Source organism: Brassica napus, chromosome C3, assembly GCF_020379485.1.
Source record: "Brassica napus cultivar Da-Ae chromosome C3, Da-Ae, whole genome shotgun sequence".
NCBI classification, from domain to species: domain Eukaryota; kingdom Viridiplantae; phylum Streptophyta; class Magnoliopsida; order Brassicales; family Brassicaceae; genus Brassica; species Brassica napus.
The window spans coordinates 63,568,026-63,593,179 of record NC_063446.1 but is presented as its reverse complement, the minus strand read 5'-3'; the positions used below and the strand labels follow the sequence as shown (position 1 = coordinate 63,593,179).

Here is a 25,154-nt window from a genome sequence, read left to right as displayed (position 1 = left end):
TTTATATTTATTAAAACTAATTTTGTATTTATAAAACATTTTTTTGATTTATAAACACTATTTTATTATTTTTTGTATTTATAAAAACTATTTTAAATATGTTTTTCAATTAATATTTATTAAAACTATTTTTAAATATGTTTTTTTTAATTTATATATTTATTATAACTAATTTTAAATATTTTTTCAATTAATATTTATTAAAACTATTTTTAAATATGTTTTTTTTAATTTACAGGTCTACTGGTGATCAGACCCGGTCTCGACCACGTCGTGCCTCACCACGAGGTCGTAGTGGTACGGGGAGCCACTCTCAGGGTTCGTCCAGCCACTCTCGGGGTTCGTCCAGCCACTCTCGGGGGTTGAGCAGCCACTGTCGGGATTCTTCATTTCCCGCTCCGGTTCTTGCTCCCGCTGCTGCACCCCCTCCCGTTGCTGCACCCACTCCCGCTGCTGCACCCCCTCCCGCTCCTCCAGTCGTTCCGGGAGTGAAGACTGTTGCCCAGTTGGTTCAACAGCCCGGTCGTGAGCATCTTCCCTATCTCACTCCGTGTCCAAAGGGACGACGTCAAACATGGTAATTAAAAGTTTTTTTTTTCCTTTCATTAAAATTTGATTCATTATTAATAATTTGTTTCTTATATTAGGTTCAACCGATCCGGGAACGGGATCAGCGCATGGATCAACAATATGATGTACTCGAACCTCAGCAAGGGATATCCGACTTTCACTCACTTCCCTGCCGAGGACCAGGAGATGTGGTTTCGTCAGTTTGCGGTAAGTATTCTAATTTTTTTACTTATATTTTTAATCTTTAATATAAAATTTCTACAAATTGTGTTTTTTTTTTCAGCAAGAGTTCACCTGGAATCCCGATCACACGAACTTTATCCGTGACGCCTTCGTCCATAAAGTTATGGACAACTATGGGAAGCAGATCTACGAGTGGAAGCAGAAGTGGCTCATCAACGAGGTTTTTTTTAATTTATTAAACCATTTTTGGATTTATTAAACTATTTTATATTTTTTTATTAAAAGGTCCCGAAGTCGATCAACAACACGGTCTGGGAGGAGTTGTGTGTGCATTGGGATAAGGACAAGACGAAAAGAATCTCCGTGACCAACTCCGCCAACTGCAAGGCGATCGTGGCGGGAAGGGCATGTACAAGCACAATTGGGTGCCCAGACTATTGCCACTCTGGGTGATCGCTTGGTAAGTTCAAGCTTTTTTTTTTTAATTATTTAAGTATTTTTATTTTTTTATCATTTCTTCTAATTTCTAATGTTTGTTTCACTTTTGTTTTTTTCAAGGCGGATGAAAATGATGGCGAGCCGCTTGATGATTTCGTCCTAATGAAGACGGCGCATACCAACAAGCACACCGGGGAGATTGATGATGGTGTTGTGAGGGATGTGCTCAGCCTGATCGAAACTCAGAAGGAAGACGAAGAGACCCGTCTATCTCAGCTTCAAACCGACCTGGACGCCACTTCGACGGCTTCGACCAACTTGTCCCGGATTCGAATCAACGAAATCGTTGAATCGGTATGTTCTTTATAAAAAAGTTCAATTCATTTATTTCTTTATTTTCATTTTATCATCTTTTCTATTATTTAAATTTATTTATTTTCTATTTCAGTCGGTTCCAAAGAAGAAGAGACGTTTGGTCGGTTTGGGTCGTCGAGCCCGGTCGGTTCCTCCTTCTGCACCACAGCCCTATGTTGATCCAGAAGTGCTTATGGACCACTTGAAGGACAAAGATGACCGCATAGCTGCGTTGGAGCAAAAGATGGCGGATTAAGAGGCGGGATGGGAGGCAACGAGGAAGCAGAACGAGCAAATGATGGAGATGTTGAAGAGGATGTACCCGAACGAGCAGTTCCCGTAGTTTTTTTTTTTTTTCAAAAACTCTTAATGTTTTATTTTGGTTTGTACAACTTTGAATATTATCTAATATGTTTTCTATTTCAATTTTAATTTTATATTTTTGAATTTCAATTAAAAAAATAAATTTTTAATTTTAAAAAAAAAATTATTTTGGAAATATTCCGAGGAAGTGTATCCCTCGGGATATTCCGACGACCACTTCCTCGGAATATTCCGAGGGACATATGTCCTCGGAATATCCCGACGGATACACTTCCTCAGAATATTCCGACGGCTAAGGTTTCTTGGAATATTCCGACGGTCGAGGTTCGTCGGAATATTCCAATACCTCTTTTCTCTCGGAATGTTTCCGAGGACCGCTCCATCAGAAAGATCCGAGGAGATACCGACGAACAGTCCTAGGAAATGTTTCTTCGGAATGTCCTCGGAATCTTTAATTCTCGGTATTCCCTCGGAATTTTCCGAGGAAATTCTGGGGAAATTTTACTTTCCGACGAGAAATATCCGATGACCATTCTCGTCGGTATGTCCTCGGAATACCGTTATTCCGAGGACATACCGACGATATTTTTCGTCGGAATCCCGGTGTTTTCTTGTAGTGACAAGATAAGGGACCACGGTTCGGTTATTGGATTTGATATCTCTTTTCATCACCCGAAATATTTAGATATTGCCACAGATCAATGTTGCAAATCTCTGATTATTCATAGATTTCTAGACAATTGTAGAAAGTATTATATGCATATAGCAAAAATTAAAGAAGTCCACATTAAAAATGACATTCTCTTTAAACTTAATCGGCAAGAATTATATAAATTTTCAAATTTTATGCATGTCACCATTTATGATAATTTCGTGATAAAAAGTTATTGTTTCAAAAATTAAGGAATTGCAAGAAATTTAATATGGTATTCCTTTTTGAAAGTATTTTATAATTTTTCAAGAAGTGCTCATAAATTTTTATATACGGCTTTTTGAGTTTACAATATAAAACAGTTTATATTGTCCAGTCCCAAAATAAATGTCACTTATCTCATCAAATATATAAAAAATTATTAATCAAAATAAATGTCATGTATCAAAGTTTTATAGAAGAACATAATTATGAATTGTTTATATTACCCACTAAAAGTATATTATCTCACAACGCCAGAACCATGACTCTAGTATTTATTATATATAGGGAATAAACTATACCCTATAATTATCTTATATATGTGAGGTTGATAACAACAATTTTAATATATTATATATCATGTATTGTCATAACCATGGCTTCCTATCATGTTCTATATGGGTTTTATTATATGGGTTAGCTTTATAATAAATACAGTCACTAAAACCGACAAATCAACTCGTGAAAAAATCTGTAATGTATGCCGCGTGTGTGTGATCGATTATATAGATATGAAGCATATAGTATATTAATAATAATATATGTAGGCTACATTGTAATGAATAATGACAATATATGTAATTAGTCTAGTGAAAAAATGACTTCTAATTATAGGATGTGAGAATAATTCTAATGTTGTCACACCTAATAACATCTCCAACAAGGAACTTCATTTCGAAGGCCAAGGATTCTCAAAATAAAGGTTTGAGGATGGGTTGCTCCAATGAGGAACCTCAAATTTATCTTTAAAATTTTAGATAATTTATATCTTAGTCCTCAATTTTGATATAATTTAATTATAGTTTTCAAACTTTATACATATAAATAATACATACAAATTAAAAATATAAAACATAACATTTATAATTTATATAGAGATATTTTGGTTTCACCAAACTTTTCTTTAAAAAAATCTCTTAAAAATGCATTAATTAGAAAAAGTGTTACGAAAATGTTCAAACTACATATACATAATATTTATATTTTTGATGATTTAATTTCAATTTTTAACATATTTATGTATTTTATGTATCTATAATAACATATATATAAATATATTTGAATATTTAGTCGAAATATATTTAAGAAAATTAAAGTGATACAAAAATCAATACTAATATAATTAAATGTAAGTTATATAACTAGAAGGATTAAACTGAAAAGTAAATAGTGTTTTGAGGGCCTGAATAGTGAACCTTCAAATTTGAGGTTTTACTATTGAGACCTTCAAAATTTGAAGGTTTGAGGATCTACTGGAGAACAAAAAACCTCAAAATTTGAGGGTTTGATGGCATGTTGGAAGAGCATCTCCAATAAGAAACTTCATTTTAAGGGCCAGTGACCCTCAAAATGAGGGTTTAGGGGTGGATTACTCCAAAAAAATCCTTAAATTTATCTTTAAAGTTTTATGTAATTTGCATTTCAGTCCTCAACTTTAATATAAGTTAACTATTATCATTATATTTTTCATAGATAGATAGTACATACGCATTGAAATTATTGAAGACAATATTTATAAATACAATTTATTATAACACAAAGTTACATAAAATAATAATAAAATACACATTAATTCATAAAAATATATAAAAATACAAATTACTCATTATTGTAATTTCTATAGTATTCTCATGTATGATCAATCAGCGCATTTCGAAGTAAGAAATGAGCCTCTTGATTTTTTATCTGAAGATTACGAGTTAAAAATTGTTAGAATCGAGCATATTCATTTATCACCATTTCAACGGTTGCTTATGGTGCCGGTCTTGCATCTCTAACATGTGCGTTGATATCACATTCATCTTCAATTATCATGTTATGCATTGCAAGCATGTTGTCATTATATCATGCAATACTTCTTTTTCCAATAACGTGATGATCCCGCCAAGATAGCAAATTTTGATCTTTAATCTTGTAATTCTGATCTTTAACTTGTAATATAATGTTCAATATAATATAATTTTTATGTGAAATAATAAATATATTTTATGTAATATTAATTTTTATTAATTTTAACATCTTAATATATTTTATGTATTAATAATATATATATATATATAAGATATATTTGAAAATTTAAGTGAAATATAGTTATAAGGATTAAAGTGATAAGAAAATTAATACTAGTACAAATATATGTGGATTACGAATTTATAAAGACTAAACTGAAAAATAAATAGTGTTTTGAGGGTATGAATAGTGGAACTCACTGTTAAGGCCCTCAAAATTTGAGGGGTTGAGGGTTTGTTGGAGAGTAAAAAACTTTAAAATTTGAGGGTTTGAAGGCCTAATAATATAGAGCATCTCCAACCCAATCTCAAATCTTCAAATTTTGAAGTTTTGTGTCATTCCAACCCAACCTCAAATCCTCAAAACTATCTTGTATTTTATTTTTGGTCTTTATAATTATTTCTTTCATAAATATTAGTAACTTTTGTTAATATCAAAGATTATATTGCAAATAAATGAACTTTTAAAGATTTTTTTTTGGAGTCATGGTTGGAATTCTTAAATCTTCATTTTGAAGTTTTACTACTCTTAAAATGAGGTCCAAGATACTTTAAATAATGGCAATTTGGTTAATAACACGGGAGTTCAAAGTTAGTTTATAAAGTGGATTAATTCTTATACTTATCTTCACTACACTCGTTACTTTACATATGATACTCGTATATAATATAGAGAAAGGTCTGACTTTTAAATTTTGTTACTTTACCAAAAAAGCTGTAAAGTATTTTGGCTGTTGCGCAGCTACTAGCTCGGTGCACCGACAGTTTTAGTAATAGTACTCGTGCCAGACCATATTTTCTATCTAGTTTAATTGTGTTCAGCGATATATAACCTAAAGTTAAAATATTTGTAATTAAATATGAAAAGTTCAGGTGAAAAAGACGCATACAATAATTACCTTACATAACTTTTACCCAACAATACAATTGATAATATACCTTTTTGATATTTAAAATTGATACCTTAGATGGCTGAATATCTAAATATGTATGCATAATAAGTATTTCAAGGTCTAACAAGAAATAAAATCGAGAACTGTCTCCTTTTCCTTGTTAGTTTGTTATTGCATCGAATTTAGAACCAACCAAATTAATTTTCTACAAAATATAGTTGTAAGAAAAAAAACTATTCCAGATACAATAAAACTTAACAAGTTATGCAAGTGAATCTTCACATATTCTCTGAATTTACTTAGAAATTACACTGATCTATCAATTCTGATAATATTAAAATAATAATAGTAAAAGAGGATTAGCTATTAATTTAATATACAGGGTAGTTTCTTGACGCTGGATTAACCTGGCGAATCTACTGACACGCACGCTATGCCATTCACAATTGTGTCATACAAAGAAAAACCTTTATGCAAATTAAAGCAAAAGTATAAACAAAAGCAAATTAAAAAGTTGTAACATGTGGATCTACTTATATAATGAAAACGACAACAATGGCTGGCTTCCATGGACTTTTAAATCTATCTCTTTCATCTTCCTCTGTATCCATTCATAAACCAAAGAGCTTTTTTTTTATGAAAAAAAACTCTTTCTAATCAAAGAAGAAGTTGAAGGACTCCATTTCATAAGGTAAGCTTCATATTTGTGGATTCCTTTTTTATTTGAATTTATTTTATCCTTCTTTGGTTTTATAGTTCTGCAATTTGATCTATTCACAGACCATTATCATTTCATGGAATTAATTACGTTGTTATAAATATAAATAAAGTTGATATATTTGGTTCTGTCTTGTTAGTTATCACATAACCCATTTATGCATCAAGAAGCCTGCAAATTAAACAAAGTTTCTTATCACTTGATGTGATCGGAAGTTATTTTGGTAATTGATGTGATCGAGGTTCTCTAATGTTTAATTATCTTCCGCAGTGAGAGACAATATGGTGTGAAATCTCAAAATGACAACACGTAATAGGCTAATACTAGCAACGGAAATGTTGTTAACAAAAGGGACTAAAGCAATACAATGGTCACCAATGGTTTATGTATAGTCTCTAGAATAAAATATGAAATAATGGATTAAACTCTGATCAAAGATAATAATTACCGATAACTACTATAAAGTTTTTCTGAGAATAAAAAGCAGAACATCTATTTAATAAAATATGCGCATGAATGTTGGATGTATAAAAGTGTGGATTAGTGGAATATTAAAACAAGTGGGATATATTATTGGTTTTTTCAAACAAAATTTATTTTCTCTGGTAAATGACAATGTAGTTTTTTTTTTTTTTTTTGTCATCTATTATATTTAAAAACGGTCAACAACATCAACAACCACATCAACGTTCTTAAACAAAGGCCATGAAACAAAAATAAAGAAAACACTCATAATACTTCCGAGCACAGAAGCTAAACAAACACCAAAGCTTTATACTACAAGCCAACAACCAAAATTCAAAAGCATTTGTACCCAAAATAGGCCACCATAAGCCTGACCAAAGTCAGCTAATAACCTAGAGAACTTCCTCATTCTCAAAAAGCTGACTCAGCCAAAAAGGGCCACCAATTGCCACATACGATTGGATGAAACCACCCCTTGCTGCACTCTGAGCTATAAGAAAAGCCCCCCTGTTAGTTGATCTTTCTTCTTTCACCATCCTCCACCATTCCATTCTTCTCAGTCTTCTCTCAATCTCCATATATTGAGCTCTGAAGCTTGGCCATGCCTTTGGCCTTAAAATTACTTTCGTCAAAGTGTCATCATCGATTGCAATCATAACCCTGTTAAGACGATGAGAACAGAGACTGTCAAGGGTCCATAGCAGACCTTGAAATTTAGCTTCATCCAGAGAATCAATGTTGCAAAAAACTTGACGACTATGTAACAACACTTTGCCCATCTCGTTTCTCACCACCCAAGCTCCTCCACTTCTTGAATTTTGGTTGTCAAAATCAACCCCAATGTTGCACTTTAACCATCCTGCACAGGGTCTTTCCCAACGCTTCTGCACCATCTTTCTGTTCTTCCTCTCCTCCTCTTCTCTCTCTTTCTCCAGCTTCTGCGCCATCCACCAAAACTCAGCTTCCTCCGAGATTTTACTCACCACATCATGTGCCACAAAGGCCTTTCCTTCAAAGATGATCCCATTTCTAGTTTTCCATAAATACCACACTATCCAAGGGATCATATTCCTTATTTCCTCAGCCACATTGTTGTTGGATAACAGGCTCATAACATAATGCAAGTTGGAGAAGTGAGATACCTTATCGAAGCCGTTCATAGGTGATGGCACACTTGCTAAAGCCCAAATTTGTCTAGCAATGGAGCAGTCAAACAAAATATGGTTAATAGATTCATCATTGAAACCACAGGCTTGACAACACGGATCCAATCTAACACCCTTCAGTACCAGCAGCTCCCCAACTGGAATTGCATTGCTTAAAGCTTTCCAGAAGAAAGTTTTAATCTTTGGAGCTGTTTTGATCTTCCACACTGCTCCCTTAAGATCATTTAGGGAAGGTCTTGCCTCAGCCTCTCTAACTAATTCGCTTTTCCTCAGCCTATTAATGAACCAATACCCCGACTTCACTGAATAACTGCCATTCTTGTTATGAACCCATACCCAGAAATCATCGTGATTGGACACAATCTTCATCTTGATGATTCTGTCAACATCCTCCTCAAAAAACAACTCTCTGAGGGTCTCCACCTTCCAACAGTTGTTATTAGCATCGATGAGATCATTAACCTTGAGCATTAGATCAACAAAAATATTCTTCATTAGAGGCCTTCTTCTCACTTCACCTTCTATCCATTCATCTACCCACACCGAGATGGATTTTCCATTCCCCAACCGTTTTCTAATGCCTTGTTGTAGCAGTTCCTTGCCAAACTGGATGCTTCGCCAACCGTAGGATGGCCGCGGTCCGTTACCAGCAGAGAGGAAATTTCCATTCTCAAAGTATCTACTTTTGAACAGTCTAGCAAAAAGCGATTCCGAATAGTTTAGGATTCTCCAAGCTTGCTTGGCTAGCAAGGATTGATTGAACAACTGAATATCTTTGAATCCAAGAACCCCCTGTTCTTTAGCCAGAGACATTTTCGTCCAACTGAGCCAATGAATCTTCCTTTTGTGCTCCATAGAGTTCCACCAGAAGTCAGCCATAGCTTTAGTTAAATTCTCACACGACTTCTTGGTTAGTTTGAAGCAGGACATCGCATAGACCGGCATTGCCATGGCCACTGCCTTAATAAGAACCTCCTTCCCTCCGTGCGACAGTAATTTGACAAAATAGCAAGAGAGTCTGTCCTTGAGCCTGTCGTAGATGTAAGCAAGCATCTCAGTTTTTGATCTACTGAAGCATTCCGGCAAGCCCAAATAAGACCCCGTCCCTCCTTCTTTCACTATCCCTGTGAGGTCTTTAAGAAATTGCTTCGATATCTCATCAATCTTGGCTCCGAAAGTGATAGCTGATTTGTCAAGGTTGACTTTCTGTCCTGTGGCTTTCTCATAGACTTGAAGGATCTTCATCAACTCGGATACTTGGCTAAGAGACGCCTTACACAACATCAGGCTGTCATCAGCAAACAACATGTGGTGGATCATTGGACCTTCCTCTGAAAATTGGATACCTTGCAGCTTTCCTTGTCCCACCGCTTGTTCAATCATGTGGATAAGGCCTTCCGTACATAGGACAAACAAGAAGGGAGAAAGAGGATCCCCTTGCCTTAATCCCCTCTCAGGTTGAATGCATCCAAACGGTTGATCATTAATCAAGGTGGAGTATGTTACCGTGGTGACACAGAACATAGCTCTCTCGATCCAAACCCCATCAAAGCCCAACGCATTAAGAAGCGCTCTCAGGTAACTCCACTCGACTCTGTCATAGGCTTTTGACATGTCGGATTTGATGGCTATGAACTCTTTGGCCACTTTGTCATTCGTCTTCAGGGCATGAATCATCTCATGAGCTATTAGGATGTTATCAGATATGAGCCTTTCCTCGACAAAGGCTGACTGCGTGGGAGAGACAATATCAGGTAAGAAAGGCTTCAATCTGCTGACCATAATCTTCGAAATAATCTTGTACAAGACTGAACACAAGCTTATTGGTCTAAGGTCGGTCATGAAGGTTGGATCATGGGTTTTTGGAAGAAGGCAGAGATGAGTGTAGTTCCAGTCAACCGGGAAGACTCCAGAGAGGAAAAATTGGTGCACTTCTTTAGTAACCTGTACTCCCACCGTGTCCCAATATTTCTGGAAGAACATGCCTGTCATACCGTCAGGACCGGGAGCACTACCAGGCTTGATAGCGAAAACTGCTTCTCTGACTTCCTCATTCGTAACCTCTCTTGTTAAAAATTCATTCATCCCCAATGACACCCGAGGAGAGAAACCATCAAAGAGTTCACTGAAGTCTGTCTCATTTGAGGACCTGAACAGATTCTTGAAATAATCATTGGCCACTTCTGCCTTGGCCGCTTCAGAGAACTGTTCTTGCCCATTCTCGTCCATCAGTTTGATGATCCTGTTCTTTGCTCTGGTTGACTTTACCGACTCATGGTAGTACTTCGTGTTCAGATCACCTTTAACAGCCCATCGATCTTTACTTTTCTGCTTCCAATACAGCTCTTCCTCTTTGTAAGCTTTGATCAGCTCCTCTTTCAGATAGTTGACTCTCCTGGCCAAAGGGAAACTTGAAGACTGTTCAGCCTCTAAAGCCACTTGAATCTGTTTGATCTTATCTCTGGAGTTTAGGTTTTCCTTTTTTTTCCATTTGCTCAGAGCCTTCCTGCATCTTTTAAGTTTATCGGAAATCTTGGCCTCAAAGAGGGAGTGATTTGTTAGCCAAACCTTCTTGATCTCATCTTTGACCCCTGGATTGTTAAGGAACCTTCTATCAAATCTGAAACTACCTCTAAAAGGCTCAGATGAAGAGACGAGCCTCACAAGAACTGGTCTGTGATCTGACCCTCGTTTGTCCAGAAATGCTTGGTTAGAAGCTGGAAAGAGTTGCATCCATTTCTTGTTACCAAAACACCTATCTAGTCTCGATCTTATCCATGAATCTCCACGCTTACCTCCCCAAGTCAGGTTGTCACCACAGCTCTGAAGTTCCACCATTTCTCCGATGTCTAGCATATCATTAAAATCCTGAAAAGAAGCTTCACCTCTGCGCGGACCACCAATTTTCTCTCCATTGTTTCTTATCTCATTGAAATCCCCCATAATACACCATGGCTCTTTTCTATGTGCCCCAATCCTAGATAACCTTTCCCACACCTTTGCTCTATTACCTTGGATTGGTTCACCGTAGACACACGACACAAAGAAAGATTCTTTGCCAAACTTCACACCGAAATCTACAAGATTCTTGTCTACAAACTTAAACCCGATATTTACAGAATTCTTCCACATCAAGGCTAGACCTCCGCTGTACCCAATAGGATTGACAGTCATGATCCTATCGTAGCCAAGCCAAGTTTGCACATCCACCAAATCATCACGACTATGCTTCGTCTCCATCAAAAACAAAATATCCGGGAAATATTCTTGACGTATCTCCCGTAGTCTTGGAATCACCAGGTCCTTTGCACGGCCCAGTCCATGGCAGTTCCAGCTCAGCATAGTCATTTAAATATTGGACGGTCCCTCACTCGGGACCACCAATGGTTTCTTAAACCTTGCAGAGCTTTTAGATGGCTCGACATCATCATGTGCTTTTCTCTTGCCGTCTGAGATCACTCCTTCTCCCACCCGTACGATACCTCCAGCCTCAGCTTTCACTACCCTTTTCCCTGTTGCTTTCCTCGAATAGGTTCCAGGTCTTTTACGTTGTTTAGGTTTCTTTAGAAGAGTCCCGGAAATGCTAGTATCAGAGATACCTACACTATAACCCGTTGAACCCTGCACAAGAAAACCGGACTGAGCATAGACCTCATACTCCTTAGCAGCCGGATCAGGAGAAACCACCTTTCCAGACTGAAGGATCTTGGAGCCCGCCGCAATAGCGCTAGCCATAAGCTTTTCTTGTCTTGGTTGAGGCTCCGCTTGAGAGCTGAAGTCAAAAACTGCACCTTTTCCTTTATCAAGAGATGAGGACAGGATCGGAGCTGATTCCAACCGAAGAAAGACTTTCTGCCCTAAAGGATCATTCTCCAAATCCTCAAGGGATTTCTTGACTCTTTCTACTCTCGCCATCTTTTCTGGCCCCTCATCAACCTGCAGGTACTGTCTCATACCATCCATAACCTCCTTTGCAATCTTGGGCCGACCTGAAACAGGTTCAAGACCGAGGTGTTTGCTAGAGAGGACTCCAAAGAGCGGGTCAGATTCCTCAAGCAAGTTCAGCACTTCAGTATTCTTGCTTTCCCCCGAAGAGCAGGAAACTCCCACCGTAGCCTCCTTATCAACTTTACGCCAAGGGCACATTGATTGCTCATGCGTTAATCTTTGACAAGTGTAACATCTCTTTTGGATGCGTTCATAATCATACAGAATGTTGACAACCTCCCCTCCAGGTAAAGTAAGTTTTTTTTATCTTCTCAGTGGCTTTGAGACGTCAAAACGAACCTGTACTCTTACATAATGTTTGACCTGTGCCTTCTCCGGGTCGAAAGGAACCTCAACCACATGGCCAGCAAACTCCCCCAACGCCTCAATGGTTTCAGGGGTATAATGGTTCACCGGAATGTTTCTCATTTGGACCCACACCATAATAAACTTGAGATAGTCTTCAGGTGGTTTCTCCATCCATCGATCTAACACAATCGACCAGTTTTCGAACGTGTGGACTCCTCTGTTCAGAATATCAATTAAGTCATGCTCATGCTTAAAGATAAACTGAAATCTCTCTTTTGACAGAGCCACTCCTCTCACTCTATTGTAGAGCTGCCATTTCCTTGGCATATCAAGAATAAGGTCCCCCATCTTTTGACAATGAGGGTTTAGAAGACGACCGATAAGGCTCATAGAGTTTCTCTCTGTAGCGTAGAATTCTGGCCTGTCAGGAAGCACAAACGGTTCATCCTCCTCCTCAATCGACAGATGCTTCAGTGCCTTATCGAGGATCTCAGACATCTTCTTTTTCGAAATTAGAACCTTCGCAAACCCCACACAACTAAACTCTCCCTTCTTTCAAACTTAAAAAGCAAACTTTCCAACTGAACCCTCTTGAAATCTTTAGCCAAACAGAAACTTTTGAAACACAAGAGTAAATGATCTTTGAAAAGATGAGCAAACACAATCTTATCTTGAAGATCTGAAGATAAAACCGTAATAGAGCCAATAAAGTGGTTAACTTTCTTTAAAGGAAACGTGTTTTTAGTACAAAGGCCCCACAAATCTAAGAAGATTATTAGAAGTTGGGGAAAAAGGCCCAAAAGAGGGAGCCAGCTAACATGCGCCTAGAGAGAAAAAATCCGAGAATTTTGACTTTGACAATGTAGTTTATTTCCATCTAGATTGTAGAATAGTAGAATAATTGAACACATATCGCATTACCACATAATATATATGATCAATACAAATTTATTGATTATATAAATCCAAATGTTTTTTTTGAATAGAATGTAAAATTAATTCAAACCCAAAAACATATTTTTCTGTACAGCTAGTAGCTAATAATTGAATCAAATAAATATAAAACAGCGATTGAACTTGTCTTTTTGGTTTAAGCTAGCTAACGGTCTAGTGGCAAAACCATTCTGTGAGCACAAGATCATAGCTATAATCTCTTTTTTTTCTCATTGCACTGAGTTTGTTCCTTACTTCTTTGTCGATGATCCTGATCAGAGTTGTTCTTGGACGAGGAGGTTCATGTTTTATGTGGATCAATCCAAATGTTATACCATATTATAACCATAATCTTTTTTTTTGGGTATGAATGTGAAGATAATAACTATAATCTTCCGGTTGAAATATTTATGGTTGATTCAAATTTATTGATTATATCAATCCAAATGTATATGATCGATACAAATTTTAGTTAATATTTTAATAAAATTTTTACCTTCATAGACACATTTTGTGTTTACAATTTCACTCAGAAACACATTATGCCACAACACACTTTCTTAAGCTAGGTTTACTAATATAACCCACAACAAAGAGAAATCTTTAGTTAGATAGAAAACTCTCCCAACGAGACCAATCCAGTTAACCAAAACCAAACCGATTCATTATTTTTTACCTTTTACAAACCCTTCGCTTACCTTACATTTTCCCCTTTTTACGTTTCTTGTTAATCCTCTTCAAACCCGATGAACCCTAATTTCTCTCCGGCGACATCTTCTTGATAAAAAAAGCATAATATGAAATTGGAACCAAATCATACCTCCCCAAACCCTTGTCTCTTTGATTTGCTTAATCTCCTCACCGAATTCGGTTCTCTGTTTTGCGATATCATCATCTCTCACTCCGTCTCTCGACCCAGAAGTTCTCGATATTTGCAGTGCGAGCGATTAACCGATAAACTCCAAATGGAATGTTAGATCCCGCTTCTCAAACGTCTTGATTCCCTATTCCCACATATAAACTAATTGATTCTATCGGCTTTGAACAAACCCTAAAATTTTCCATTTTTCTTTATACTATGCAGATAACGCGGTTGATACCCGTTTCCCCGAGAGGCTTTTCGCCACTGATAGATTACCCCGACACCGTCTGAATATTTACTCTAGGCCGAACATTCTAGCCTTCGTTCGCCACGTTCTTCGCGGTTCTCCAGCGTTTACAAAGATTAGAGAATCTTCTTGACATGAAGAAGGATATCAGCGAGATTGTTGAGGTTTTAGAGTGTATTAGATCTAAGGTTTAGATCTGTTTCTGGGTCCAGATCCCAAAAACTTGTTGTAAACTTGGCTACTCATGAACTATGAAAAAAATTAGTTATTGCTCTGCCCAATCTTGTATCAGACATTGCCAACTTCCCACGCAAATCAACCCATACTAACAGATTACCTTCACACATCAGAGTGTTTCATCATGACCACATACTCGCTAACCACAGCAGGCCTTCGTCGAAGCTATCTTCAATAAACAACCCAACCATAAACATGTCGTCCAAAATCATGTCATCCATAACCAAAACCAAAACACCACTAACACCACAACCACACCCTAAACAAGAGTGTCCCCACACGTATATCTAAATCATTTCAGCATCCCCTTCACCCTAACTTTGGCGAAACTGATTACCTTCACACAACAGTTGATTTATCATGACCACATACTCGCTGACCACAGCAAGCCTTCGGCTAAACACGAGGGTTCCCACACGTTTAAAAAAAAACTTTCAGCATCTCCATTCAAACTAACTGTAGGACAACTGACCACAACCTCTCTGCCTACTACCCAAATTCGTGATCTCAACACCAAACCACATGAAGCTTTTTGTATTAAACACCCCAACCACAAACATGTCATCCATAACAAAAACCAAAACACCACTAACACAACAGCCACACCCTAAACAAGAGTGTCCCCACAAGTATATCAAAATCATCTCCTTCACCCTGACTATGGCGAAACTGACCACAACCCCCCTGACCCCAACCCAAGCTCGTGATATTAGCACTAACACACATGAAGCTTTTTCTAATAAACAATCCAACCACATACATGAAATCCATAACCATAACCAACACAAACCTTACACCCCAGCACACCCTAAACACGAGGGTCCCCACACGTTTAAAATAATTAATTCAGCATCTCCTACTACCTGTGGTGAAACAAACCACAACCTCCCTAACCACAACCCAGCTCCATCATATCAACACCAACACCCATGTAGCCACAACACCCAACAGCCCAGCCACTAGCATGTAATCCACAACCATATCCTAAACAAAACTTACACCACAACCACACCCTAAACATGAGTGTCCCCACACGTTTGAAAAAATCATTGCAGCATCTCCCTTCTCACTGACTGTGGCGAAACTGACCACAACCCTATAACAACAACCCAAGTACGTCATATCAACACCAACACCCATGTTGCCACAAAATACAAAACTTCGGCTCTCCATTTAGAGTAACACAACAAAAAACTAATACTCTTGTCTGCCCACATCAACACCTTCCAACATATTACCTGCACCCTGACCACTGTCTCGCTTACCACACCAACCTTTCGTCGCAACACACCCCCTAACATCTCATATTGTAATCTACATTTCTAGCTTCAAAAACTACAGTCAATAACTAAACCAGAAAACATTACAATTACCAACATACTAACCAAACCAACATGGATGCCACAAACAACATACTTTGTTTCCAAATTAAACTAACACTCTAACCATGTGCAACCAAACTATGCACTCTAACCACGGGTAACCAATCCATAACTAAGCATCCATACAATTGATTCATAAATCATACCCAAATGGTTCTTGCTCACACCATCGGTGGCATTAACATCTCTATTACAAAAATACCAAAACAATTACTCCTTGAGGTTACACAGGTTCAGTACACAAAATAATTCTCCCCACACCTCGTTACAATACCCGTTCACAAAAAGTCTTCCATTATAGAGCACTAAATCTCCAATCATATCGGAACAGTGCAATTAGTCCGGTTGTGTCCTTCCACCTTGCACCTCCCGCACTTATTAGGCACACTCTTTCTTAGGAGCATGCATAAAAAAACACCTATTAGCACACACATGGACATTCACAAACCATAAATTATCGAAATCACAATTTCCAAAACCCAATCTACCGGCATCTCCCCTGTCGAGGGGAATCGTTTGGTCCTACGCCTTCCTGGTGGCCTCTTAGTCAATGGTGGCATTAACATCTTATTCTTAACATCCTCGGGAATATCTTCGTCCCTAAGGTCGCCAATTGGCCTAATAACATCAGCATAGGTTTCCCTCCACGCCACCGTCTTGTACCAATGTCCTACCATCGTCTCATAAGTGAGCCATATGTTGTCGGCTACGATCATGGCGTGCCCACAGGGTATCTTCATGTTGTCAAAGTACTTCCAAGTACACTTCTTCTGCTCCAACTGAACACTCTCATGACCACCAAACTTCCCAACCACTTGGCAGCTCCAGCTAGAAATTGAGTTCACTTTGCTGCCCCTCACTAGCGCCATGCTCTTCGTCATCACTTTATCGACTTCTATGGTCATCAAGCCCCCATGCTTATTGGTCTTCTTACGTCTTGCACTGAACCACCGAATCATCATCCCTTGTATGAACATCACCAACTCAATTATTGGTGACGCTCTACCCTCCACCAATGCATTGTTATGCTGCTCAGCTATGTTACTAGTCATTATATTATACCTCTGACCCCCAAAGTACGCTCTAGACCAATGTGCCGTCCCTATCTTCCCCAAATAGATCCCACATGTGTTGTTTGACGTCCTGATCTTGTCACAGAATTTCTTGTAATCCCTCAACCTATGTGCAGTCGCAGCAGCCGTCACCAACCTCGCTAACCCCTTGCTGAAGTACCGAGCAATCACGTTCCTGGCTAAATGGACGATACAGAAACCATGGTGGGCTTGTGGATACACACAGCTGACCGCGTTGGCAATTGAAGTGGTCATGTCAGATATAATAGCAAGGTTGCTAGAATCCGCCAAAAGCCTCTCAACCTTTTGCAGGAACCAAGTCCAAGCCTCAGTATCCTCACTGTCTACTATTGCAAATGCCAAAGGAAAGATTTGAAAATTCCCATCCTGACCACTAGCAGTAAGCAACACACCCTTGTACTTCCCACTCAGCTTCTGGAACCCCTTAATAGATGCCCCGAAAGCCAAAAACATGTAAAGGAACCGCTCCACCCCTTTGTCGTCAACCTCTGTCTCGATATCAGCTACAGTCCTGGGATTAGCAAGTTTCAGCATATACAGATACTCAGCAAGCTTCATATAAGAGTCGTCATCTGGTCCCCTCAGCTCAAAGACAGCTTTCTCTTTGGCTCTGTAACACTTCATGTAAGATGCCGATATCCTAATATCATCCATCAATAGCCTCTGGATTTCAACCACCTTTGGGCCTTTCGAAGGCTCTTTGAATTTTGCCTTGTACACCGCAGCGATAACCTTAGCAGTCCCCCAACTACTATACACATTCCTACTCTCGATTGGACAAGAATGATCTAGCTGAGCTTTCCTAATTTCATAGTAACCGCAGCCCCTTATCTCATGAGCTGTGACTCTCCAGTCACAACGCGCATCGGGGCACTCGCACACAAACGAGTCTACCTTGGTTCGCGTCTGTTGGAACTGGAACTGCTTTTTGATCGCATAAATTGCCAAAGCAATATGACAGTTGACTTTACTACCATACACCTTCCCAACATGGACAACCCCATCAGCCTCTTCGTCATCCAACCCTGGGATCTCGGCGGCTTTGTAAACTGTGTCATCATAAAGAGGCGGAATATCAAACTCTTCGTCATCGACATCGTCCAGATTATGGTTGCTTCTCTCCCGGCCACCGGGCTCTTGACCACGAGTGTTCCGTCCACCTAAACTTGTCTTAGCCATCCACGCGAAGTCATCCATAGGATTCTCACCCTTCGCATTGCTCCCACCACCGCTGCTTTCCCAAACTGGATGGACCATACGATCAAAAGTACTATTAGAATAGGTCCTATCACTTCTGCTCCCCTCCTCCACCTTCGCAACCCCGTTGGCCTCTTTGTCGTTGAACACAACCTCAACAGAGTTGCTCCCTCCCTTATCACTAACAATTAGTGGTTCCCAGAACTCAACGTCGTAACCCCTAGGCCTAACATCCCTTTCATCAATCTCTTCCGGCCCACTATAGTCACTGTCGATACAGTCGCTCCATCCACTACAATCACCTCCACCAGTTCGGTTACTTTCGGACCTCAACCGCTCTTCAAATTTCTCAACCTCCTCAACAAGCTGAAAATCATCAAAGTTAATAAAGTTGGTTTTAGAACCAACGCTTGAGAGGTCGACCGCCTTTCTTTTTGCACTAGTTTTGCGCTGGTTCGTACTGCATCTCGGTGTTTCAAAGCCATCACAGTCAGCAGCCGCCGTAGCATACCCCACATTATCGAAAGTTGCGAATAGATTCAAAGTTCTACTGACTTTCATGTGGGAAAAGAAGTACCTAAGCGCACTATCGCTTGTGAGGAGGACTGGGGGGTTTTAATTCCTGTTGCAAGGGCCTTGCTGTCCGGTGGCCAGTAGCTAAGCGCTACATTGAAAGAAGTTTCCGCCTTCTTGAACTCAGCAAACACCCTACCCTCTAGGTCATGTATGGTCATCGCTTCATGGACAGGTATAATTCTCTCCATGTTTGTCTTGTCCACAACAAACTCCCATTTCCCGTCGGACCCACATACCCATGCTCCACACATCACCATACACATCTCGTCCATCTACATAAACACGTAAATGGTTTCCAATTAAAATCGAGACAAAATAATAAAATCTCAAAAAATCAAACCCTAACCACAGCTACGCAACTACACGATAACGAGATGGATCCACTATAACAACCAACTAACCATGACTTCTGCAGCGGAAGAACTACAAAAGAAGCTCCCTTTGTCGGTTCAATCTCGTATATCTCTCCTCGCCTTATCTCTCACCTTCAAAGTCGAAGAAAACCAACAGCAGGGAGACGTTTAAGGAAGCGCATTTATTACGGAATCTGTTTATTACGAGGCAAACCAATAAGGCTTCTCTGAGCCATTAGATCCTCTTTTAAAAAATGATCTGACGGCTAGGAAAGAGACCCTAAAACTCATACAACTACTTTTACTTTTTAGCTTCTTTCATTTATTCTAACCAGAAGGGATATCTGGTTTGGTTTCTTAAAGGGAACATCCTCTTCCCATTCACGCTGGTTAACAAGCTGAGGGTTTTTTTGTCCACCACAAAGACACATGTCCCAACAATGTGTGTCATATCCACTATGTGTCTTTGAGCGTAAACAAAAGACACAAAGTGCCTCTGAGTATACTATTAACTAGGCTAAATTCATATAAAAGAACAAAATACAAATTGTTATAAGAATTCTAACTGAATTGCAAGGTTGTCTATATATTTTTAAAATATTATTATAGAATGGAGAAGCTTAAGCAATGTTGGTCGAGTCTGTTAGTCTTGGCAGTGGTGGTGATTGGAACCGGAGCCGTTCCCATCACTTATCTTCAAAGCGCCGTCGCCAAGGGAGCAGGTACTATGTTTTTTTAATAACGAGTTAAGTATTTATTCATATAAATTTCATTGAATTGCCTTGGATAATTGATTAATCATGTTTTTGAGAATATATAGTTGTTGTGTTTCCGATGTTTTTGTAGTGTGTTTAGATGGGAGTGCTCCGGCTTATCATTTCGACAAAGGGTTTGGTTCGGGGGTTAACAACTGGATTGTTCATATGGAGGTAACTAAGAATAGGTTTCGATTAGTAGTAAGAATCATTACTATTTGTATTGTACTAATAATGTCTGGCTAATTAAATGATTGAATTATGTCGTAGTTCTGAACTGCTGCGAGATCGTTACTAATCAGATCCAATGCTTATTAATTTATTTCAGTGGAAGTGGGAATTTTCAAAATATATAGATAAATTAATTTAAATTGAATCGATTTAAATTAGGTGTGTGTAAATGAAATGTTGTTATGCGATAGGGAGGCGGATGGTGTACGGACGTAGCTTCATGTAGTGCGCGTAAGAATACAATGAAGGGTTCGTCGAAATTCATGAACAAAGACTTTGGCTTTTCCGGTATCTTGGGCGGCAAACAAAACACTAATCCAGGTCTAAATTAGTTTCTTTTTTAAAAAAAAATCAATTTTGAAACGATTATTTTTTCAGAGAGTTGATGAATCTATGGTGTTGAAATCTGTACTTCATTTTTATTTCTTCAGATTTTTACAATTGGAATAGAATCAAAGTACGTTATTGCGATGGATCATCTTTCACCGGCAATGTAGAAGCCGTTAATCCGGTAATTTAGCAACTAAATTAAGATATCCATAAATATGATTTTGTCTGTTTAATTTATCTTTTAATACCTTAAATTTTCATTGTCATAATCAATTTCATATTCAACATTAAATATTGATCAGGCGAATAAGCTATTCTTCCGAGGTGCACGAGTTTGGCGTGCAGTGATTGATGATCTTATGGCTAAAGGAATGAAAAACGCTCAAAATGTATTATATATTTTGACATATCCTTTTCTTTTAAATCAAATTAAAGATCTTATTAATTTAGTGAGTTTGATAAAACTTTTCAGGCGATACTCTCCGGTTGTTCAGCCGGAGCATTGGCTGCAATTCTACACTGTGACACTTTCCGAGCCATACTTCCCCCAACTGCTAGAGTCAAATGTGTTTCTGACGCCGGTTACTTTATCCACGGGTAGGTGAACTTACATTATATGGTTAAGGACCGCCACAAAAACCGTAAAATACAAACAAACCGAACCAAAGCCAAACTGCAAACGGGATAGCTCATCTTCTACACGTAGAGTCTAAAATCATAATCTAATCGACATCAACTAATGGAACTATGGATCATCTAATTTGATTTTATGAAACAGTACGGATATCTCAGGAGGATCATACATCCAAACGTATTACAGTAAAGTCGTCGCACTCCACGTACAATTTCTCTCTTATCTTTTAGTATCTCACAGTTGTAATAAATTAATAAATTATGAGGAGATATCATAAAGTCTGTCTAACTTAAAACCATTTTGTAGGGATCTGCAAAGAGTCTTCCTGTTTCATGCACATCAAAAATGAAACCAGAACTCGTACGTATAATAAATTATCATCATTGACCGGGCAGGCATTATCTTTTGCATACATCCATGGAACAACATATGTTAGTGAGTTCTTTTTTATCGTGTTTGCAGTGTTTCTTCCCGCAAAACGTTGTTCCTTCCATGCGAACACCACTCTTTGTCATTAATGCCGCCTTCGATTCCTGGCAGGTCTGGTACATTACATTATATAATAAGCAACAGATTAAGATCAAAACATATATTCCTTAATTAGTATGGTAAATATTTCAGATCAAGAATGTTTTGGCGCCAACTGCTGTTGATAAGCGTAAGGAGTGGAAGAACTGTAAGCATGATCTTAAGAAATGTACGGCCGCTCAGCTCAAAACCGTCCAAGGTAATTTCCACAACCAAAACGAATTATTCATTTTCCGGTTTGTAATGGGTGAACAAGTACATTTGTTTAATCCAGATTTTAGCTTGGTTTCAGTTAAGTTGCTTTACAAAAGTAGTTCATTGTTATAAACCGAATCTAGTTTGAACCGATATGGTATGATTTAGGTTCAAAAGCTTCGGTTCAGTTTGAAACAAGTTGATTTGGCTTGGTAATAACTAGACTAAACCGGGTTGGTTTAAGCATCTCAGGGTTTAGGGATCAGATGATGCGTGCATTGTCTCCGGTTCACTCTACTCCGTCCAGAGGACTGTTCTTGGACTCGTGTCATGCTCATTGCCAAGGCGGAAGCGCCGCCTCTTGGTCCGGTGCCAAAGGTCCCCAAGTCGCCAATTCGGTAATAAAACATAATTAATAGTACTTGTAACCGTTTTTGTTCTAATCTTACGTATCATTTTAATTTCGTATTTTAATTTTTTTTTTTTTTTGATAAAGGGCTTATTTTAATGTTTTCTTTTTCTGCAGAAAATTTCACAAGCAGTGGGAAACTGGTTTTATGGCCGGAGTGCATTTCAGAAGATAGACTGCCCGTCGCCGATTTGCAACCCTACTTGTCCTGCAATCTCCACTGACGAATAGTTCTCAAACCATATGGCAAAAGTGTTCATTTTTTATTTTAATAAGAAAAATTACCACTGATGAGGAATAAGAGGTGGTTAATACAACTGCATTAAAACTGAATAAAAGAGTATATTTCTACATTCATTTTAAGATTATTATTTCCTGTATTAATGAAGTTTAATGTGAAAAGTCTACAACTTATCCGTTTTGGTGAACAACTCATCTCAGCATGTGTTCGTTTAATTCAGTTCCAGGCCTGGAAGAATTATAAGAGTTGTTGCTTTGTAATCTCCGAAACTGATCAAGTTACCTGTTACAACCATCAATTACTAAAAGACGGGAGACTGCTGATGTATTTCATTAAGAACCTAAATCAAAACATAGATGAACCTTCCAGGAGAAGCTAGCTACGGAACATTAAATAGGAAAATAAAGAAAAAACAGAGCAATACGATCGGCTCAACTAACAAGATATCTATCTTCTTCTTGTCGATGAGTTAAGACTCAAGAGAATGGCGCAGTTTCTTTTATTTATATCCAAGACTAACTGTACAAAAAGTAAAAATCTCAGAAACTATTTCGTATCAGAAAAATGAGAGAATTGAAAAAAATAGACACTTTCAATTTTTATTTGTCCAAATAGAATTTTTGATACTTTTGGACATTTTGAACATGTTTTAACCTTCTTTAATAGAAAAAAAAAATAGTAAAATAAGTTTTAAAATATAAAAATATAAAAACCATTGGAAACATTAGTATAACTATTTATATGTTTAAATATATATTTTTTAAAATAGTAGAATCATATTTTATTTTATGTTCTAGCTATGAATATAATACTCATTGTAGCCATCTACTTACTATAGAAATCAGATTCTAAATATTATACATAGATCTATCTTGGGTATAAAATACAAACAAAACTTTCTTCTATATTCTATCTTAGCTAGATTCCGTCAGGTAATATTATAGCAAGATGTCTTTAGTATACATGTAGTTTTATTACGACTTATAACCACGGCTCTATGAAATACCTTTTCGTTTTTATGTGTCATAACTTGTCATGCCTTTTACCTTATCATACGCGTACCAAAGAATAAACCTCTCATCCTCTCTTCAGTGCTCTGCTATACGTAGAATACATATTATAGGCAAATCACGAAAATATGGAAACTTTCATATTTTTCGTAAATATCTTTTTCTTAATTCTAAATTAAATCTATCCTAAATCTCTCATAGTATCTTCTCTCCCACGATTTTCTCTCCCACGATTTTCTCTCGTTCGTTCTTTGTCTTTCTCTCTCTTCTTCATTGACGTAACCATCTGTTCTATCTATCAATACAACATGGTTCTAATTTGTTAAATCTGGTGTATGGATGTCAAGTTGCAGTGATCACTGGAGCTTCTTGGCAAACAAAGAAAGGCGTGGTCGAATGGTAACATTAGAAACTACTGCTCTGTTGGAGCAGCTCAAGATCATGGTGTGTGAGGATTATGGAGTCGACCATATGCTCGTTAATGCCGAGTTCAGTCATGAGATGGTGAATCAAAGAGGGAATCCTTCCATTATTATCATCAATGAACGATAAGTAGAAGTAAATTTTTAAGATTTTTTGTGGTTAAAAGTTCCAGAACTTACTCGTGGCTTAACACCAAACTCAATGTTTTTTGTTTCCATCTTTCCTTCTTTTAGTCAATGTTTTTTGTTTCCATCTTTCCTTCTTTCAGATTGAAAAAGGACAAATAAGCAGCTCACTTATATTCTTCATTCAACACTATCAAGAGAGAGAGAGAGAGAGCGACTCAACATAATCATAATAGCCAATTATTGGCTTTAAAGCATTGCAAGCTCTCAAAATGTCTCAATATAAAGCTCATGTACCCCAACCAACACATGGATTAAGATGATAGAACCAATAAAGCAACCAAGCAAACGCCACACTCAGTTTTTTTCAATCTTATTTCTCATATTCTTAAACAATGCGCAATGTACTGGTGCGATAATTATTGACCATCATCATCATCCCATTGCATACTTCTGGGTCCAGGATCGGCAGTGTTCTCGTACTTGACACGGTCTGTCTTGTAGGTGTGAGCAATTTCTGGAACCAGAGGATCACCAGGGTTTGGATCTGTCAGCAATGAACATATCGACAGAAGAACCTGTGGAAAAACCAACATCAATCTTTTTTATCACTTTAACATATGCAAATTAAAGAATCTATTAGTTTATCAATGAAAATATCTTCAAGCAAGTCGCTAATGTATGATTATAAAACGGAAACCGGATGTCATGTCATCAATATTGATTATAAAAGCCTTGACCATAAGTAACTCCTAATAAAAGAGATGGCACCTAAAGAATTACTGAACTAGTACCATATCATGACTACTTAAGACCATGACACAAACCCAAGTGTCAAAGTGGTGCCCTTTTAGAAGCCAAAAAAGAAAGCTCACAGATTATAATAAAAGATCATAACAACATCATACTCACCGGCACTGCATAACACTAGTTCAAACTGCAATCACAGTTTTTTACTTTCGTTAATTTTTTTCTCTACACTAATTTCGTTGTCAGAGAAGGCATACGAGCTTTAACGCAAGATCTGAATGAAGGTGTGGTTCCTGCAGTCATCAACCTCAAG

General features: G+C 37.8%; 3 protein-coding genes across 3 annotated transcripts; 2 read left to right on the top strand and 1 right to left on the bottom strand.

Annotated features, from left to right (window-relative positions):
* The first annotated feature begins 249 nt into the window (after nucleotides 1-249).
* Nucleotides 250-1,923, top strand: LOC125583840. The gene is made up of 3 exons (XM_048751369.1): nucleotides 250-777; nucleotides 854-1,545; nucleotides 1,640-1,923. The coding sequence occupies exons 2-3, from the start codon at nucleotides 1,354-1,356 to the stop codon at nucleotides 1,799-1,801; spliced, it is 354 nt and encodes a 117-aa protein (XP_048607326.1). The 5' UTR covers nucleotides 250-777; nucleotides 854-1,353; the 3' UTR covers nucleotides 1,802-1,923.
* A 4,216-nt stretch (nucleotides 1,924-6,139) lies between these two features.
* On the top strand, nucleotides 6,140-22,706 carry LOC125583839 (pectin acetylesterase 7-like). Its single transcript, XM_048751367.1, has 13 exons — nucleotides 6,140-6,375; nucleotides 19,820-19,932; nucleotides 20,057-20,139; nucleotides 20,388-20,517; nucleotides 20,628-20,707; nucleotides 20,829-20,915; nucleotides 20,999-21,123; nucleotides 21,305-21,365; nucleotides 21,467-21,520; nucleotides 21,623-21,700; nucleotides 21,782-21,887; nucleotides 22,136-22,281; nucleotides 22,410-22,706. The coding sequence occupies exons 2-13, from the start codon at nucleotides 19,821-19,823 to the stop codon at nucleotides 22,521-22,523; spliced, it is 1,176 nt and encodes a 391-aa protein (XP_048607324.1). The 5' UTR covers nucleotides 6,140-6,375; nucleotide 19,820; the 3' UTR covers nucleotides 22,524-22,706.
* LOC125583238 lies at nucleotides 11,382-12,827 on the bottom strand. The gene is made up of 2 exons (XM_048749874.1): nucleotides 12,321-12,827; nucleotides 11,382-12,218 (listed from the first exon to the last, which is right to left on the bottom strand). The coding sequence occupies exons 1-2, from the start codon at nucleotides 12,825-12,827 to the stop codon at nucleotides 11,382-11,384; spliced, it is 1,344 nt and encodes a 447-aa protein (XP_048605831.1).
* Nucleotides 22,707-25,154: the final 2,448 nt, after the last annotated feature.

Excerpts from the sequence above, each read along its gene's own strand:
- LOC125583839 (XM_048751367.1), top strand. The coding sequence starts at position 19,821 with ATGGAGAAGCTTAAGCAATGTTGGTCGAGTCTGTTAGTCTTGGCAGTG. Across the intron at positions 19,933-20,056 it reads CGCCGTCGCCAAGGGAGCAG|TGTGTTTAGATGGGAGTGCT; the intron begins GTACTATGTTTT and ends ATGTTTTTGTAG. Across the intron at positions 20,708-20,828 it reads ATGTAGAAGCCGTTAATCCG|GCGAATAAGCTATTCTTCCG; the intron begins GTAATTTAGCAA and ends AATATTGATCAG.
- LOC125583840 (XM_048751369.1), top strand. The coding sequence starts at position 1,354 with ATGAAGACGGCGCATACCAACAAGCACACCGGGGAGATTGATGATGGT. Across the intron at positions 1,546-1,639 it reads TCAACGAAATCGTTGAATCG|TCGGTTCCAAAGAAGAAGAG; the intron begins GTATGTTCTTTA and ends TTTCTATTTCAG.
- LOC125583238 (XM_048749874.1), bottom strand. The coding sequence starts at position 12,827 with ATGTCTGAGATCCTCGATAAGGCACTGAAGCATCTGTCGATTGAGGAG. Across the intron at positions 12,219-12,320 it reads AACATTATGTAAGAGTACAG|AGATGTTACACTTGTCAAAG; the intron begins GTTCGTTTTGAC and ends CGCATCCAAAAG.